The following is a 19,993-nucleotide window of genomic DNA, read 5'->3' as shown; positions in this document are numbered from 1 at the left end:
TTATTTTGGGAGCGACCACTCATTAGGCTGACTATCTGAAGTCTCCTTATCAGTGTGGATTTTTTCTTTATATGAATCCATTTTGAACTAAAAAATGAATTGTATCAGAAGGGACTAGAAGTTGCGCTTTCCTCCTTCCTTTCATTGATGTAAAACCTCTACCCTCGCGGGCAGGGTCCTCTCTCCTCCTGTACCAGTTATAATTTGTATTGTTTAAGATTATTGTACTTGTTTTTATGTATACCCCTCCTTACCTGTAAAGCGCCATGGAATAAATGGCGCTATAACAATAAATAATAATAATAAAACTATAAAAAAAAAAGTATTGAGACACCTACATATTAAACCCATAGGGGCTTTTATGACCTCCATTCTAAATACATAGTCATTAGTATGCAGTTGGTTTTCCCCTTTGCACCTATAACAACTTCCACCCTTGTAGGAAGACTTTCTACAAGATTTTGGAGGTATCTGTGGGAATTTTTGCTTATTGATCTAGAAGATTATTTCTGAGGTCAAATACTGATGTTTTAGGACTGAGCCTGGCTCACAATCTTCATTCTGTATCATCCCAAAAGTGCTGGATGGTGACAAGGTGAGGGCTGTTTGCAGGCAGTTCACTTCTTACACCAAAACTGCCCAACCATACACCATTATGGAACTTGCTTTGTACTTCCCACAAAGTTGGAGGCATACAATTGGCAGAAATGTCTTATATGCTGAAGCATTAAGAATTCCCATTACCTGAACTAAGGGATCTGTGCCAAACTCTGAAAAACAAGCCCATAGTATTATCCCCTCTCCACCAAACTTCATAATTGGCACAGTGCAGTCAGGCAGGTAACGTTCTCCTGAAATTCAACAGACCCAGACTCGTTCTTCAGATGCCAGATAGTGAGTCACGATTGCTCATGTCACAGAACATTTTGCCACTCCTCCAGAGTCCAGTGGTTTTACACCACTCTATCCAACGCTTGGCATTGTGCTTGGTGATGTAAGGCCAGCATGCAACTGCTCAACTATAAAAACACATGCCATGAAGGTCCCATCAATGGTTCAATTTTTGTGCTGATATTAATGCTAGATGAGAGGTTTGGAGATCTGTAAGTTTACATGGTCTCCATTTTGTGGCTGAATTGCTGGGCTTCCTTCCACTTGTCAGTTGGTGATTGAGGAATATTCAGAAGGGAAGAAATTTGTGAATGGACTTGTTACACTGGTGATTACTATTTCAGGACCACTCTGGTATCAGGGAGCTCTTTACCACCAACCATTCTGTCAGGAATGTTAGTAGAGGTAGACGGCATGGTGAGGGGCAGGAGCTTATAAACCTTTGATAAAGGGGCTGGATAACAAAAAAAACTGAATTCAATGAGTAAGACTAAGTTCACACTAGGCGTTTTTTCAGCTTTTTTATGCAAATTTTCAGCTGTGTTTTACAGTATCAGAACTCTCATGCACACACAGATTTTTTTTTTTTTGTCATCAGGATTTTGTGCTTTACATGTTTTTTTTGACAACAGAGCATGTCACTTCTTTCAGCGTTTTTCACCCATGGACTTGAATGGGTGGTGAAAAAATGCGCCAAAAATGCAGGTATCAGGTTTTGCTGCCTTTTTTGTGCCAAAACCTGATTCTATGGAATGGGACTTTTTTTTCCCAACACTAAAATTTATCAGCATGCACAAGAGACAAATCTAGCATGCCAAAACCGCCACAAAAAAAACATAGCAAAAATGCAGCAAAAAAATGCAAGAAAAAACAATGAAAACATACTTTTTTTCTGCAGCTTCTTTCCTGCCAAGAAATGCAGAAAAAAAAAAACACTGAAAAAATGCCTAGTGTGAACTTACCCCAGAGTGATACAGTGTGTATTTATATGTATATGTCACTTGGTCTTTTGTGAATATTTGCTACCCACAGAAATATCATAACTTCCCCTCCCAATACGCTCCTAAAATCCAAGCCTCACCCGATAATACAATGGAATGCTGTCAAACAGGTACGGGTATGCAAAGGCCGTTACCCGCAGCACCTTGCTGAGCCGCGGACGCGCCTCCTCTGGAAACCTGCAGACAGAGTTATTGGACAGTTAACCTTGTGCCATACATGAAATATGTGCAAACCTACACCCCCATCATCACGCAGAATGATCGGATACACGGCTGATTTTCATATTAGTGAGGAACAGAATTAAGTTGTTAATAATTTCATTTATAGGATTTACCCCAATTACTGGACATGCACCACATTGTGAGATTTATCACCTTAAAGCCCACCTGTCAATGAGATATGACGAAGACTATATGTCTAGATGACGGTCAGATATAGTAGAGGGATTGGTCTGCCTTGTAAACTCTATAAATGCCATGTTTTTTGGACTATAGGAGGCACCACAGGGTTTATATAGTAGAAAATAGGAAAAACATATTTTCTACTACTTAAAACTTCGCCGGTGGCAAAAAAAGTGGGGTCAATATCACTCATTATATAATGAGGGAGGAAATAGATCTGTTATTGTTTCTCTGTAGCATGTATTATATACATATGGGGTTTGTGCGGACATTCAGCATTCACAGCAAAAAAAAAATCTGCTGCAAATACATGTGTTGGCAGGAAAAATGCAGCTTAAAGTACATAAAGTACATGTGTTTTTTACGCGTTTTTCCCATTCAGTAGTATGGCGGAAATCTGCAGCAAATTGACATGCTGCAGAAGTACCGTAACATGTGCATAAGGGTTCAAGAATCTCATCCATGTTGCTGGCACTAGGAAATTCTTCAGGTTGTGACAAAATTGTCCATAAAAATTTGACAAAAACGTAATGTGTGCACACAGCCATATAGTATACCACGCACATTTACTCTTCCTGCAGCGCACACATATACACAGCATTGCTAATATATAGAGAGAGAGGGACAGGTCTACATACAAGTGCTTCTCATAAAATTAGAATATCATCAAAACGCTAATTTCAGTTCTTCAATACAAAAAGTGAAACTCATATATTATATAGAGTAATTACACACAGAGTGATCCATTCCAAGTGTTTACTTCTGTTGCTGTTGATGATTATGGCTTACAGCCAATGAAAACCCAAAAGTCATCATCTCAGTAAATTAGAATACTTTATAACACCAGCTTGAAAAATTAATTTAAAATCCGAAATGTTGGCCTACTGAAATCAATTACTGCATCAATGCGGCGTGGCATGGAGGCGATCAGCCTGTGGCACTGCTGAGGTGTTATGGAAGCCCAGGTTGCTTTGATGGCAGCCTTCAGCTAATCATCAACATTAATAGAAATAAACACGTGAAATAGATCACTCTGTAATGTCTCTATATAATATATGAGTTTCACTTTTTGTATTGAAGAACTTAAATAAATTAATTTTTTTATGATATTCCAATTTTGTTAGAAGCACCTGTATATACTGTATACACACACAGTGCTCAGCATACATAAATGAGTACACCCCCTTTGAAAAGAAAAATCTTATTCAGTATCTCACTACATACAAGAAAAATTTCCAAATATTTGACAAGACTGCGCTTCATAGAACATTTTTTTAACAGATTTTTTAACATTTTTTTAACAGAAAGTTAATATAACTTTCTTTTCAAAATGATCAGTTTTACTCAAATTAGTTGATGCAAAAATGAGCACACCCCACATCAAAAACTACTACATGTAGTATTTTATATGACCTCCATGATGTTTAAGGACAGCACCAAGTCTTCTAAGCATGGACTAAACAAGTTGGCGACATAGTGCAACATCTATCCTTTTTTTCCGTTCTTCAAGAATAACCTCTATTAGACATTGGATGCTGGATGAAGAATGATGACTACTTGTCTCTCCAGAATTTCCCACAGGTGTTCGGTTGGGTTAAGATCAGGAGACACTTGGCCACTGAATCATGTTCACCCTGTTTTTCTTCACACATGCAACAGATGTGTTTTGGATCATTGTCATGTTGCAAAAGTGTCCGTCTACCATTACTTTTTTGAGTTGCAAAATAGCAAATCTTGTTTATAATCAATGGTCCACATTTGTGGGAGTATTTTGTACTATGGTATCCCATGGAAAATATGGATTCTGAAAGCAAACTAAAGGTTTTCTGACAAATCTGTTGGAGTGTACTCATTTATGCTGAGTACTGTGTATACACACATATACAGGTCTGCTACATGTGCACAAACAGCTCTGCTGTACATATGCATGCAGTTCTGCAACATATACACACAGCTCTGCAGCATGCATACACAGCTTGGTTGTACATACGCACACAGATGTGCTGCAAATATGCATACAGCTTTCCCATACATATGCATACAGTTCTCTCATACAAATGAATACAGCTTTGCCACACACACACAAACACACACACACAGAACTTTGCTACACACAGAACTTTGCTACACACACTCAGGGCTATGTTATATACCCTGTGAGGCAGTGACCCCTGTTGCAGCTAAGGGGCGCTGTGTGTTCTCCCCAGGATATGCACGGAGGCGTATGAAAGCCATAGATGTGCATAGCAGTCACCGGCGTAGCTATGATTGCAATGCACACTGATAATAAAAGTTATTCTTGGACATGTTAGTGTCCAAGGCAGAGGTTTGGAAAACCTGCTCTGGATGTTGTTTGAAACAGATTGCAGTATGATAGTGTTGCAGTCTGTTCCATACCGGACCCAGGTTTTCTATGTGTCTGAAAGCCACAGGTTTCTGTGTTAAAAACCCTGCAGGAAAGGGTTAGTGAGTGCTTAGTGAGTCTCAGGTGTGTCAGGGCCAGAGTAAGGCCTGGCAACCCACAGCATATACAGTGGTGCTGCCGTCCACGGTGACTGGTCATGGATGTGGACAGGTCTTGTGCCCAGAGGTAGACTGTCCTGTGCCCGAAGGAAGGACTGGTGTGTGTCACAGCTGCAGACAGGAGGATGTCAAGGTCTGTGTACGGCTGTGAGGAGAGACTGTGATACAGCGGTGCAGGACACCCACGGGAACTAGTCAGAGGTGGACTAGCGTGTGTCATGACTGCAGACTAAAGGAGGATGTAAGTGAGAGACATTGGCACGGCGTGCAGTCGCCCATGGGAACTGGACAAGGTGAAGTCCTGCATTTTTAGGGACTGTGATACAAAGCCATGTACTATGAACTGCTATCAACTGGTGTGAACTGAACACTAATATTATTTGCACTTGTGTGAATTGGACTTTAATGCTGTGAGGAAACACATTAAAGGGACTTTTGTGTTTGAACTTTGTGGGTCACTGGCTCTTCACTGCGTATGGTGCTACCTCTGCCTTACAACACACACAGAGCTCTCCTACATATACACACGGCTCTGCTACATACACACACAGTCTGCTACATACACACAGGTGTATGTGATGGTCCTAGCAGCTTTTTCTCCTCCATGCATCAATCAAAGTATTGGAAGTATTGAGAAAGAGGAGAGAACAGTTCTGTCAGTGATCGGGAAGGACACAGCCTCAGACATCTCCTCGATCAGAGGAAGCTGTCTCTGGGCTATAAGACACTTTTTAGTAAAAAAAAAAAAAAAAATTTCTTGGTAAAAAGTGCATTTTATAGTCTAAAAAATAGAAACCGTAAATATTGTTTGTAGAAGGGCTAAGTAGAATATATGTTTTAAGGCTTTGGGACTACAACTGTAGATGGGTCTGTCAGTCGCTTCAGATTTACTCAGTAAATATTGGATTAATGATACCTGCTTTGGGAAAGATTTCTTTATATGGAAACTAGAAATCCATGTAAATATGACAGATGCACTTTAATACATGCCTATTCCATATAATGGACAATATGAAGTGTGGGAGTGCTGGACTCGTCATCAGTGGAAACACTGCACCTCGATAGATTTGCCCCAGATTGGTATCCTCAGGCATCACACACAGATGGTCAGGGTGTGGAGAGAGCACTACAAGTCCCATATTTACCTTTCTATCAGGTGCAGGTTATAATGCAGAAAAGGAAAACCCAGCCTGTTGGTGATAGGTGAATAGTAAGTGTCCGAGGCCTCGCACTGATTCAGGGACTGGACAGAGTAAATGACAGCAAATAATACACACCCAACGGTAAACTGTGAGGTGTCCGAGCTCATCGCAACCGTCCACAGGTTTACCTTCTTTTTTTCAATTTGTGAGAAGCCCTGAGTGATGTGAGACAGGCTTGTTGCTAGGACGTGCTGCCTGACAACTACGAGTCATTATTCATTAGCCATTGTATCCACAGCCGCTTTGTCACAGACTATGAGGCTGCTCAGGGCAAAGCTGGTACCGAGCTATAATAGAAGAGTAACTTGCACCCTGACAATGCCGACCTCAGACTACGTCATAAATGATGACAATAGGTTAGTAGTGTAGTCAGATATTGGAAAATATGGACCCTCTGAAAACACTGGATTTACCAAACAGTCTAAGGCAGGGGTCCCCAACTACCGGTCCGCGGCCCAGGACCGGGCCGTTGCAGTTCTGTTGCCGGTCGGCGGAGCCACGGCTCAGAATGCTGGACACAAGGGGAGCCAGCGGCTGTAGCACTGTAGTGACAGCTGCAACCGCCGGCTTCCAGATGACATCGATATTCGCCCTCAGTTCCTGCATCCCTGTCGGGCGTGGCAGCTTCATCCATTGCTGACCGGTCACGTAGTAGCGCTCATTAAGGTCATGAATATGGACGCGACTCCACTCCCATAGGCGTGGCGTCCATATTCATGACCTTAATGAGCGGTACTACGTGACCGCTCCGCACAGGAAGAAGCTGACGTGCCAAGATAGAGATGCAGGAAAGTTCAGCAATGGTGTGAGGGTAAATGTGATGGGGGAGGACAGGGGAGCCCAGCCATGCATACAAGGGTGGGAGCAGAGCCATGTATACAAGGGTGGGAACGGAGCCATATATACAAGGGTGGGAGCGGAGCCATGCATACAATGGTGGGAGTGGAGCCATGTATACAATGGTGGGAGCAGAGTCATGCATACAAGGGTGAGAACAGAGCCATGTATACAAGGGTGGGAGCGGAGCCATGCATACAAGGGTGGGAGCGGAGCCATGTATACAATGGTGGGAGCAGAGTCATGCATACAAGGGTAACAGAGCCATGCATACAAGGGTGGGAGCGGAGCCATGCATACAAGGGTGGGAGCGGAGCCATGCATACAAGGGTGGGAGCGGAGCCATGCATACAAGGGTGGGAGCGGAGCCATGCATACAAGGGTGGGAGCGGAGCCATGCATACAAGGGTGTCGCTGTCTCCCATCAACCCTAGATGGGACCGTCTTGTTGCAGGAAAACAAGCCCAGTGCTCCCATTGATACAGGGAAACAAGCCCGGTGCTCCCACTCATTCAAAACCTATGGTGAGTTGAGTCACATTCGCATTATAAATGTTATAATTAAATGATAAGTATGCACTACTAAACTACAACCCCATCCATAGCCCCGCCCTCTTATGACCAAAGCCTTGCCCCTGCCACACCTTCATCCCCACCCTGCCGGGCCATGGAAGAATGGTCTTGCTTGAAGCTGGTCCCTGGTGCAAAAAAGGTTGGGGACCACTGCTCTAAGGCCTCTCTCACACCACCGTATTTTTCTTCCAAATGCAATCCGAAAAAACATTGGATCGCACTCGGACCAATGTTATTCTATGGGGCAGCGCACATATCAATTTTATTTCCTTGGACTGATCCGGTCCAAGGAGAAAAAAAAAATCACAGCATGTCCAAGTCTGAGCTAGCTATCGTATCACACTTGGTCATGAGAGTCGATGAGTGCGCAGAGATCATCGGACTGCATTAGGATGACATTTGAGTACAGTCCGATTTCTGCTCACTGACAGAATGGAGAAGATGGAAAAATTTTGTTCTCAATCTACGCCTCACAGAGTGCTCCAAATCGCTCATCCGAGAGAACCAGATCACAGTAAGCGGACAATCTGATCAGTTTGATCAGTGTCATTTTCATAATAGGGCAAATTCTCTTGGATGAGAAAATCTTTGTTCGTCTTACCCAGGCCTTAAGAATGGGCCAGATTTAATTGTTGCAAGGTGTCATATTTTAAGCATGACCCTTTCCACTAAGCATGTCCTTTGGATCCTAAGTCATACCATCTGGATGCCTAGATCTAAAAGAGTTAATAAAAGGGGCACACACGCTAGTTTTTTGGCACAAATTCTACTAAATTCTGGACAATTTAACCTTTTAAATCACCTCCATTTTCTACTGTCCAGGATGTAAGGCTTTCCTTCTCAGTTTGCTGTTCTCTTCCCGTTTTAATATACTCTGGACAAGAAAGTAGTATCAGTAGTGTTTTTTTTTTTTTTTGCTTCCCCTCCTACTGTAGCATCTTTCTAGACTGGACATGTTCATTCTTTTCAATTCTTGGTGCTTTTGAAAGTCTGAATCATTTAAAAAATAAAAAACACTCAAAAGCCTGAACATAATACAAACAGCAAATTGTTTTAACCATAAAAATGATTATTAAAATCCTCTTCAGAAATTTTTTTTCATTGCCTCATCTGATGTTATATCAGAAGAGAACCGCTGATGAAACACCAGGAAAAAAACAACAGGGTGTGAACATGCCCTTTGACTCCACAAAATAGAGAAGAGACATTGCACAAATCTGCAGGAAACCACCACCTTTTCAGCACATAATGAATGACCCGCATAGCCATATATGCTATGCAACATGAGCTGCATATACCACAAGCTACACTGTAGAATTAGTACCAGACGTGGGTCTGAATATCTGAAATATTCTAATTTGCATTCGACAGTATATCATAGAGGCGCTCTTTGGTGCATGAAGGTTTTACAGTCACAATAAGGTCGTCCACATCCTGTCCAGAGTTGACTTTTCTGCACAGTAGGTTCAGCATATATACTTTATCCTTGGTGTAGAGTAGACGTACCTGGAATAACAGGACATTGCAGTGCTGATGACACTGTTGAGAACAGCCCATGATACAAACCACAGGTGGAAAGTGCTGTTCACCCATCGATCTGGGAAGATATATGCAGAGTAGGCAATGGCTGACCCTAAAATTAGAAACCAAAGCATAGCTCACAAGGAGAACAGAACTTAGGGACCTGGAGCAATACGACAATAAAGACATTGATAACAGGTAATGGACTGAAAATACTGGTTCTTACAAGTTAAAATACCCATACACCTCATTTTGGCCATCTCCAAGAAACAGGAAGACCCCGTTGTCTCTTAGACACCTTTGGTAGCAGCTGAACTTCCAGGAAAACAAGATGGATCGGACAGTGAAATTAAACAAGCCCAATCTATCTTCTACTCCTGCCATCAGAAAGATTCAGAAGTCCACAAATCACATAGAACGGTTGACAGCTTCAGCTAACAACAAATGGTTCAGATGACTTCTCTTCAACGTGCATTGGGTCTTAACAACAAATTAAGACCTAAGTGGCCAGACGAAGACATAAAATCATGCTAAAGCAAACCTGGCTCACAGGAAAAGTAATTTTGCCCACAGTCACCAATAAGAGTACAGATTTTTGCAGAAATTTCAATTGTAGGCAAGGTAGTAACATATTAAGAGACAGATTTGATATGTGTGGCTCATTACATATTAATTGAATGCAACTTGACCACAGCTATACCAAGATACTGTATAATTAAAATCACCTCTCACAATACTGTGAAGCACTCCCCTGTTGTAAGCACGCCCCACCACTTTGATTGACAGCTCGCTCTGCACAGATGCTCCGAGGAGACGGCCATTAAATAAAGTGCTGGGACGTGCTTACAGCCACCACTCACCTGTTCCGGCACACCTCTGTGTCTGAAAGTTGGCGGCTCCTGAAACTTTTCAGTAATGTTCATGGGAAAGGTGGTAACTGAAGTGCATATTATAGCCACTTCTTATTTACAATATGAAATATGTGAACTAATTTCGTACCAAGGCTGTACAAGCTCAATGCTCCATAGTCCAGGAAAAAGCAAATGTGCCGAGCTTGGGTGGACATGACACTGAATGTATGAGCACAGGTGGACATCAGTGGGTAGATGCAACAGGACAGGAGGTAGACACACAATGGCCACAAAAATGGATCATGTAAGAAACCAGGAGAGAGAAGAAGTGCCAGCGTTCGCCATAGGAAGTACCTGTCGGGACAAAAACATTCTTCTTAGCCTTCTGTAAGCCAGGGATCAATGATAGCTATATAGTATGCTCTATGCTCTGGGTAAACCTGTGGTCTGTGGGAATATTGTGATGCATCCAGGGCCGGCCCGAGAGATTACGGCGCCCTAGGCGAAACTATTTTGTTGCGCCCCTACTATTCTTGGCAGTAGATGAAAACTTGAGATATAAATTTAGGAGCAAAATAAACCACAACAACAATGATTAATTAACTCTCTCCTAACTCTTTAATCTTCTGAGACGTTGTATAGGACAAATATATACAAAGTAATCAATAACACAAAACAAAAACCACCATAGGTAATTAAAATTTTTGTTTCCTTGCCTTTTTTTTTTTTTTAAAAGGATGACACTAAGTCACCGAGATTAATTTGTTTAGCAACTTCAGATTCTATCGAAATTGTTGCCAACCCAACCAACCTCTCTTGCGTCATATTTGCCCTTAAATATGTACACTTTTCTTTCCATCCCTAAAACTTTTTGCCTTTTGAAAAGATTTTTTATAATTTTTTCTATTTTTTCTCTGGCGCCCCCTTTGGGTCGACGCCCTAGGCGGCCGCCTAGTTCGCCTATACGTTCGGGCCGGCCCTGGATACATCTACTAATTTCAGGGTCTTTATTAATTATTTTAATATGTAAACTGCCTTCCTACAAACAATGGATAAAAGCCTGCTCATACCAACATAGGAGCACCTTGGCAGTCTATTCTTTACTTTAGATGCATGTGGCTACCTGCAAGGATTGTGGCTAAAATCAGAAAAGTAGAAAAGAAGATTTCAAGAAGCAAGAATGACCAAAGCTGGGTAAGTACATGGTTAAATTGAGATGTAAAAAGGACTCAATTAAGGAATGTTAATCGAAGCAAACAGGACAAGAAATAAGGTCTTTTCCAAAAGGGGTTCAGAGGTTGGGGTCAGATCTGGGCACTGGAGAGTGTTGTGTACCAAATGGTCCATTTGCCCAATATGAAGAGACTATTACTATAAATTACAAAAAAGTTTCTGGGCCTCAAAACTTTTTTTCTTGGGTCCCAGTAGTATAAAGTTATGCATCTGTACATGTCCGTTACCAACATTAGTACTGAGACAATCTTAAAAGTGAACCCATCAGCAGCTCTAGTGTCACCAACCTAATGAAACTGCTGAGTGGGGTCATAAAGTTCCAGCACACCTCCGTGGTTGAAACTGGATTTTCAAAATCAAATTTGAATCTTTTTATGGATAATGGGGACTGATACTCAGCAAATGCACCAATTACTCACCCAACTGTCACTGATGTCTGTTAATAGTGCTGAACATATGTTAATCAAGACTACGGCATGGCACTAGGAGGGGAATATTGTGGAGGATCAGTGCACTGGCTGGGAACTTTATGGAGGAAAGGTGTACTAGCTGGGAGTCAGCCCACCTTTTGTGCACTTGTAGCCTCAGTTGCAGAAACATGCAACTTTTTGTTTTGTTCAAGTTTAATTTAATAAGTCCATTTTAACAAGCATCTCGCACAATAGATTACAGAGATCTCTATTAGCCTTTTATGGTGAGGCCAAGTATTTATGTTTGCATGAGGCTGGCCGTTCCCAGATGTGATGACTTGGCCCAACCACCTGGTCTCCTGACCTGTGCCAACTGCCTCATACATGCCTATGAAGCAGATAGCTCCGGTCAGGAGACCAGACAGTCAGGCCAGGTGTTCTGATCTAAGCACGGTCCGTGTTTTACAGATGTGTGCAGCCCACCTTACTGATAGTAAACCTTGCAGACCATAAGCCAAAAGTGGTCCTAGGTTGGCTCTTCAGATCCCAGTTTAAAAAAATAAAAATCACCCTATATTATAGGATTTATCTATACAAGTAGGACACATTGATATTCCAAAAACTTAAAGGGGTATTCCCAAACCCTGTCTGATGACAAATGCACTTCTAGCAGGATGCAGCAGGCCTCCACTAATAAAGGCAAGGAGCAGCGCAGGTGCAAGCTACTGATAAAAACAGCCACCCCTACACCTACCAGATTATGGAGGGGTTGGCTGCCTAGTAGAAAAAAATTGCACACTAATAGGGCTTGCATAAGACGCCAGTCACCCATGTAAGTGTGATGCAAAGTGTCTGGCTTGCAGCCTATTAATGACACCCATAGTATTGTCAGGCAGGCTGCCCAGCACTATAATATGCAACACACAGGGTCAGATGCCCTGATGAACCAAGCCAACAAAAAGAGGCCTAGCTATAGCCTCCAAAAATGATATGATAAAAGTGTGAAAATTAATGCATATGATAAATACATTACATTTGTCCCTGTGTGGTGCATATTATAGTGCTGGGCAGCCTGCCTGATAATACTATGGGTGTCATTAATAGGCTGCAAGCCATACACTTTGCATCACACTTACCTGTGTGATTGGTGTCCTATTCAAGCCTTATTAGTGTGCAATTTGTTTGTACTAGGCAGCCAACCCCTCCATAATCTGGTAGGTGTGGTGTGGCTGTTTTTATTAGTAGCTTGCACCTGTGCTGCCCCTTGCCTTTATTAGTGGAGGCCTGCTGCATCCTGCTAGAAGTACATTTGTCATCAGACAAGGTTTGGGAAGGCTGTATCTATATGGTATGTGTTATTTTGAATTTTCTATGTTAAATGTTGGAACATGGTCTGATCATACCACAGCTCCTGCGCAGGGGAGGAAGAAAAAGAGAGTATACAGACAATACAGCCGATTCTTTTTGTGCGGTAAAACATTTCCAAGCCTGTTTTTAATCAATGTTTTACCTCAAAGAAAGAATCATCTGTAATCCTGTGGTGTAATATCTGTATCATCTTTTGCGTCCTCCACTGCCCATGAGATGTGGTATGATCAGGCAGTGTTCCTGTATGGTCTGACACGACCATTGCACAGTACACAGCAGGGGCACATTTATAAGATTATCTCGGCACAGGAACTTTTTTTAAAATTACATCCAATTGTGGAAATTATTATTATTCCAAGATCTATTGATTAAAATGTTAATTAAAATTAATTTTGTTAGTGGTAAAACCTCTTTAAGGTGCATTTTCACTGAAAGATAATTGTGAATGAGCCTTCTTCCACATGCTTGTTTCACAAGTACTTAGTGAAAGCAGGCTGCCGATCACCCGACAAACACGTAAAACGCTTGTTCATTGGGTGAAATGATCTTCTGTTCAGCACAAAAGGTAATCGTTCTGGGCGATGCACCATCATATATAGACAGGACTTGCGCTGCCAAGAACTATGGCAGCCTATGCGCACTGAGCGATCCATTACAGATTGCAAAGTGTACATCGTCTACATTGGTCTGCCTCGCTATTGGTCCATGTAAACGGACCCTTAATCCTCAAATCAAAAACATTTCCAGATTTTAGTGGCTTCAGCCATATTATTTATGGTAGAAATGTTATCTCATTTATGCCCTCATTGATCTAAGGGTAAACAATCTCCAATACTAATCATTAGACATCACTTACAAAGAGAAAAGAAGAATTGTCAGTACAGAAAGTGATCTCCACTGCTGGATTGGGCAGATATAAATATCCAAAAAGAGCAGAACTGAGCATAGAAGAAAGGTGAAGGATCTGAAAAAGAGTGATGGAGGATAGTTAGGGGCATTCAGGAAAGTTTAAGAAGTTATAATGGTTTGAAGAATGTTATGGTATTAACTGGAAAAAAACAAAACAAATCTTGTGCAACTGTGGATGAAACGTACAAACTTACCAGGTAGGTATAAAATGTGTCCAAATATTTAGGGTCTCATTGGTCATTTGGAAGAGACTTAGGACACAAGCAGTGGCGGAGCTTGGTGGGGAACGATATCCACAAATAATACCGTCTTCATGAAATACCTGAGGTCAAAACATAGAATAGGTTTTGCAGTTGTCACATAAAAGGTACATGTTCTCATGTGTCAATTTTACCAGAACTCACCTTAGGCACCTGGTGGACATTTAGCAGTCTGGGTAACTTCCAGGTCAGCATGGTGGGAGCTCTGCAATGATCCTTTTCTTGTCGTTGGTGTTTTTTCAGTTCTTCTAGTGCCCTGGTAACGCAGTAATGACAAAAGTGTTATAGACTTCTCTCCTTACTGTACTCCAGTAGCCTCCTGGCTGCGACTCCCTTTATCACACCCAACACTTTATACCTTATGTGTTTGCTCTGTTATCAAAGTTAGAGTCTTGTGACCCTGGAATAGGATAAACTGATGTCAGTTACTGTAGGTAACTGAATGGCGGCAATATTGAGATGATCAGTATCTTCACCCTATACGGATGTGTAGGTTTAGCAGCCAAGGTTTGTGTGAAGTGCAGCCCGGAGACATCCTGACATTGTGCACTCAGATATGAATCATGTTTTTTCTTCTGTACATTAGATGCTGCATGAAGCAACCGCCCAGCGAACGCCAGGGGGCACTTACTACGCAAAGCTTTTACAAGACCTAGAATATAAATTTGTACTCTTTTGCCAAGAAGCTAAAGGGGGTTTTTTCCCCTCTTTTTAAGCGGGTTTAATAAATAGTTTTTCTTACAAAATGAGCACACACTTGCAGCGTCTTACCTTGCATACCACCCTAATGCTTCTGTAATCTCTCTCGGCACTCAGTAGTGCCAGGCGCCTGCTGACTTTATGAAAGGAGCGTGCTTAGCGCTCTTGAAGGTTTTATTGCTACAGATCTAGGTGTTCCTTCATTCCCCTCACATTATTGTGTGTCTAGGAGGCATTGTTTGTAATTCAAAGTCATGTCCTTAGACATGTAAATCAGGAGGAACATTTCATGAGTTAATAAGTAACCGACTGTGAGGGGATGGGCTAGTTAAAGTGTAATCTGCAGAGCAGATCCCAAACTAGACCCATATGTATCAGTACATACCTGCACCTACACCTGTATTCTTGGCTTCCTGACTTGCTGACAGCTTCTGCCCCCCAAAAAACTAAGATTTCACCATGCAGAATGAAGGAGTAGGCCTTTGCAATATTCATGTGAACAAAAATGCAATGAAAACAGCAAGAAGAAGATAACAGCAATCCCACAAAGTGTGTACGTCCTCAAAAAGACTATGCAGCTCTTCAACGTCAGGTTGTGCAGCATCTTAGCACATACTCACCCAGGGTGCACCAGGAGGACATAGTCTTTTTCATCTTCTGACTCTGCAATTTACTCCTCACTCCCTTTGTCAGGAGTTCTGTCAGTGTCTTTGCCTTTTCCCTCCTCTTCTGGCATTCTCACTCCTCCTCAAATGCTTTGGATTCTGTTTGTTGCCCCAAACACTTAGGGACTTGTCTGACTGGTTTGTGGGGAGACAGCTACCAAACCTGCCTCAGTGCCTACGGTGACATCAGGGACGTGTGACAAAGTGTCACTCCCAGCAGAGCGAAGTAATGAGTTACTTCTATATACTAAAAGAAAGTGAAGATTTCAGTGATTATAGAAATTCTGTGAAAGAAGAGGGGAAAGTCATCATCAAAAGAGATCTACAGGGGCTCTGCGTCCCGATGTCAGTCTACTAGGAGAGAACTCTACTCTAAGGGTATGTGCACACTTTGCGGTTTCTGCTGCGTTTCCGCAGCGTTTTTAGCTCTGCAGAAACGCAGCAGATTCTGCTGCGTTGTACTTAACCTTTATTTCCTATGGAAATAAAAAAAGCTGTGCACATGCTGCGTTTTTTTCCGCGCGGTTTTCAAAACGCAGCATGTCAATTGTTTGGTGCAGAAACGCTGCAGTTTTACACCTCATCCATTATGAGGTGTAAAACCGCAGGGCAAAACCCCAGAAAAAACGCAGATAAACCGCAGCACTTTGTCCTGCGGATTTCCTGCGGTTTTCTCTACAAAATCCGCAGAGACAAAAAACTATGTGTGCACATACCCTAAAGGATTGGGACCTCTACACATTACACCCATGGGAGCTTATATGACATCCCAATCTATATCCATAGGCATTAATATGCGAGTCGGTCACTTTGCAGTTATAACAGCATCTACTCCTCTGGGAAGGTTTTCGACAAGATTTTGGAGGTGTCTGAGGGAATTATTGCCATTTCATCCAGAAAAGCATGTGTGAGGTCAGACACCGATGTAGGAGAGGGCTTGGCTCGTAATCTTCATTCTAGTTCATTGCAAAGGTGTTGGGTGGGGATGAGGTCAGGGCTCTGTGCTTCCCGTCACATACTTACCCACTAAACTTCCCTAACCAGGCAGTCATATTGAAGCAGAAAAGTGATGTCCCAGTACTGTTCCCACGAAGTTGAAAGCTACAATTGTCCAAAATGTTTTGGTGTTTTAAAGCAGTGAGATTCACTGGGACTAAGGGGCAGAGGCAGGAGCGTGTGGGGCATTTGTACAAGGCGCAGCTGCCAGAGGGGCAACATTGGGCCGACTGATGTGGAGTTCCGAGGTGTCTTCCTGGTGGCTGCATTTTGCCAGCCCCAATAGTGAGATTTGATTTATTTATTTTTACTTATTTATATAGCGCCATTAATTCCACAGCAGTCTACATACATTATTGGCACTGTCCCCGATGGGGCTCACAATCTACATTCCTTATCAGTATGTCTTTGGAATCAGCCGTTCTCTAAACCGGCTGTCAAATGGACTGAATGAAAAAAGTGGTGTGTCCCAATACTTTTATCAACATAGTATATAACCTGATGTCACTATTAGGGCTCACTTACATCACCATATAAAGCGGACAAGTGTTACTAGATTTTTTATTCGTTAGCATTCAGACCAATGCTTTGTACCGATTCGGCATGATATGTACCGATTTGACGTGTAAATCGGACGAGACTCACCCATTGGACTGCACTCGGATGACAGCTGAGTGCAGTCTGATTTCCGTGAACTCACAGAATGGAGGAGATGGAGAAACCTTGTTCTCCATCTTCTCCTCACAGTGTGCTCCGTTTCGCTCATCTGAGAGAATCAGATCACATTATGCCGACATGCGAATCAAACTCTGATCAGAGTTCGATCTGAGTGTTATTAACTGAATCGACCCGATTCTCTCGGATGAGAGAATTTATGGCCCTATGACCTTAGCCTTAGCAGTAGATGAGAGTGATACATTAATGCTGCAGCCTCTTCATTCCTAGGATGGGTGAGGTCTTTTCCTTTGCCTGACAATTAAACTCTCCACTACCTCTCAAGATCCAGTTCTTTCATCTCTTGCTATCCTGAATATAGATCTTTAGCATTTGTTGCAAGAAGCATTTGTATATTTTTCTGTAATTGTTTGCCTCAGCTGGAAACATCCTACAGTAAGGGTATTGTCACAGGGTTACTGCGTCAGAGAGGAGCTAGAAGACCCCAGTGTCTGATTGCTCCTACTCCTGCGCTGAACAGAAGCACTTCACCTTATTTTTAAATGGTGTAAATTTCTTTTGGCAATACAGGGGTTACTCTACCATGTTGGGAGCACTGGAAGCTAGGGCTCTCAGCTGAGCATGGTTAGCCACTCCTATCTCCTATATAATTTGGGTCCTGACTGACACACATCATCAGAGATAGCTTATACTGCATGACTGGGATGATAGTAGTTGGTGGTTATAAGAGAAGGCGTTTGGTGGATTTATCTGTGACTGTTGCTTGGTTTAGTGAGTGTGATAATTCCCTTCTCCTACTTTGGTTTTACCCCATCCTCCACTCCGCGATGCATACCTCTGTTACATTTGAGTGTATATTTGTATGCCTGCTATTTTTCATTTCCCCTGTTTGTGTTACCTTGTTCGTCTGGTTGGTGTACTGCTACTCCCCTCTTCCCTGGGTCGTGGAGGGGTACAGACGGATGGTGGATTCTGGAGATAAGGCAAGGTACGTGGCCCCGGCGTCTTTACCATTAGAAGTTATCCCGGGAACAAGGGGAGCTAGGGCGCCTCTAGCATTAGGGACAGGAAAGGAGCCTCTGTTCCTGGGTCACAACAGTCGTGACAGTAATGTTCACACATTGAGTTTTTGTAGCATTTTTTCTGCCCTAAAAACCAGACTGGTGGCTGTGAAATTGCTTGCAGTGTACAATAGGTGCATTTCTTTTACAACATTTTTATTTCCATTCATTTGAATTGGTGAAAAATGATGCAAAAATTATGAAAGAATTCACAAGTTAAGGAGTAAAGAAACAAAACTCTGAGTAACTCAATAAATTGATTTTGTTGATAGTCTAAAACACAGAGTTTTGACAGAAAAATAATGCACCAGCAAAATAATAAAAATGCTGCAAAAATGCCACGTGTGAACATACGCTAAGGGTCCTCTTTCTCCGTATTCATCCTGTTATATAAGGAAGCACAAAGGATGAAGCCTGCATGTCTACCACTATAAGATAGACAAGTGATCTACAACCTATTTACCCTGATGCAACAAGAAAAATACTTTTTCCGATCCTGAGGAACCTCCTGTCCTCCATGCCAACCCACCATGGGGAACATCCGCTCTGCATTTACTGAGAAAATGTTTTTCGTGTATACGAGGATTGTGAGCCAACATGTTTGCAGGAACAATACACTTTTATTAACACTTTAAAAGACTTAGAAAACGTCCTGAACATGTCAAGGCAAGAATCAGCAGCAGACATAATACTGTGAAGTGGACGAGTTACCTGGCAACGCTAATTCTACCAAATATTTTACTATCTAATTAAGAATAAACACATGATGGCTGGCGTGGGATGCCGATTCCCACCCAAACGGCCACATTTACATGTGGTGGATTTGTTGTGGATGTTTGCATGCTTTTTCTCTGCATCATGCCATATCTATGGCAGATTTCTTACAGCTTTATTCACAGGATTAACTCATTGTATTTAAATGAGTGAAATCTTATGGATTTTTCAGGTTCAAACTTGCACTAAGACTTAAAGGGTGCAATGGGTTCTACAAAACTCTGTACTGTACGGAGCGCTGCACCAGCGTGTGTCCATCACATGACCAGCACAGAACAGATCTTTATTTATCCCCTGGAAGTGAACAATGAAAGTCGCTTTTGAATGAAAGCAAACGGAGATAATGAAATCTGTAAGAAAGTAGAAAGGAAACATTTATAACTTTTTTTTTTCTTATACACAAACTCCTGCTGAACGTAAAACAGACCTTTATTATTTTGACCCATGATTACATACCTGTCTAATGTCAAAGCACTAGAGTAAATATGAGATCCAACCTAATATAGGACTATCCAAGGATCAGAGTACAAAGTTTTATTAATTTTTTTAAATTTATAAATGTCTACTTACTTCTTTGTACAGACCTTAAGGAGGACTTTTCATAAGTTTGAGCAGGTTTAGCGGGTCAGATCATGGAATAGTGGCTGCAAAGCCCAGGAAAACAGTTTTTATTTTTTCCTCTCCTCACCTGTCAGGGAAACAACAGGGAGGTCCCACCACTGCCAACAATTTGTCAGAAGAACGCAGCAGGGGAATCACGCAGATCTCAGATCTCACGCAATAATGTCTGTAAAGCGGTGTGGAATTAATGGCGCTATATAAATGAGTAAAATAAATTAAATAAATCTCTCAGCTGGTACCAATTTGTCAAGAACCAACACTCCGCTGCCTCCAATCGCCAGGACAATTGTGCAATTGACTGACGAGTGATGGACAATGTTGCAGCTCTTTTCACTACTAAACCAGTTATTGGGGGGGCTCACACTGTATATACACACCCAATTCCAACGCATGCAAAATATATATTACACACACCCCGGTATGGACACTGCCCAACTTCAGCAATCACAAAAGGAACTACAGTTGTGCTCGAAGGTTTACATACCCCAGCAGAATTTTTGCTTTCTAGGCCTTTTATCAGAG

The 19,993-nt window shown here is 42.1% G+C and overlaps 1 protein-coding gene across 7 annotated transcripts in view; it reads right to left on the bottom strand.

Annotated features, from left to right (window-relative positions):
• Window positions 1-19,993, bottom strand: part of PAQR5 (progestin and adipoQ receptor family member 5) — a 45,143-nt gene that overhangs the window by 6,112 nt on the left and 19,038 nt on the right. For 2 of the 7 annotated variants that reach the window (XM_073568966.1, XM_073568960.1), the window contains exons 2-7: window positions 14,125-14,236; window positions 13,915-14,042; window positions 9,949-10,154; window positions 8,935-9,061; window positions 5,963-6,007; window positions 1,973-2,069 (exon numbers count right to left, since the gene is read on the bottom strand). In XM_073568966.1, coding sequence (XP_073425067.1) covers window positions 1,973-2,069; window positions 5,963-6,007; window positions 8,935-9,061; window positions 9,949-10,154; window positions 13,915-14,042; window positions 14,125-14,175 — 654 coding nt within the window. In that variant the 5' untranslated portion in view covers window positions 14,176-14,236. Of the gene's footprint in view, window positions 1-1,972; window positions 2,070-5,962; window positions 6,008-8,934; window positions 9,062-9,948; window positions 10,155-13,914; window positions 14,043-14,124; window positions 14,237-14,338; window positions 14,516-14,751; window positions 14,866-15,064; window positions 15,209-15,299; window positions 15,430-19,993 lie in introns of those variants that run through there. The other 5 variants (XM_073568962.1, XM_073568959.1, XM_073568965.1 and 2 more) reach the window with 5 other exon arrangements.

Source organism: Dendrobates tinctorius, unplaced genomic scaffold (genome assembly GCF_039654945.1).
Source record: "Dendrobates tinctorius isolate UK_male_01 unplaced genomic scaffold, ASM3965494v1 ptg000022l, whole genome shotgun sequence".
NCBI lineage: Eukaryota > Metazoa > Chordata > Amphibia > Anura > Dendrobatidae > Dendrobates > Dendrobates tinctorius.
This window is presented reverse-complemented; position numbering and strand designations above follow the sequence as displayed.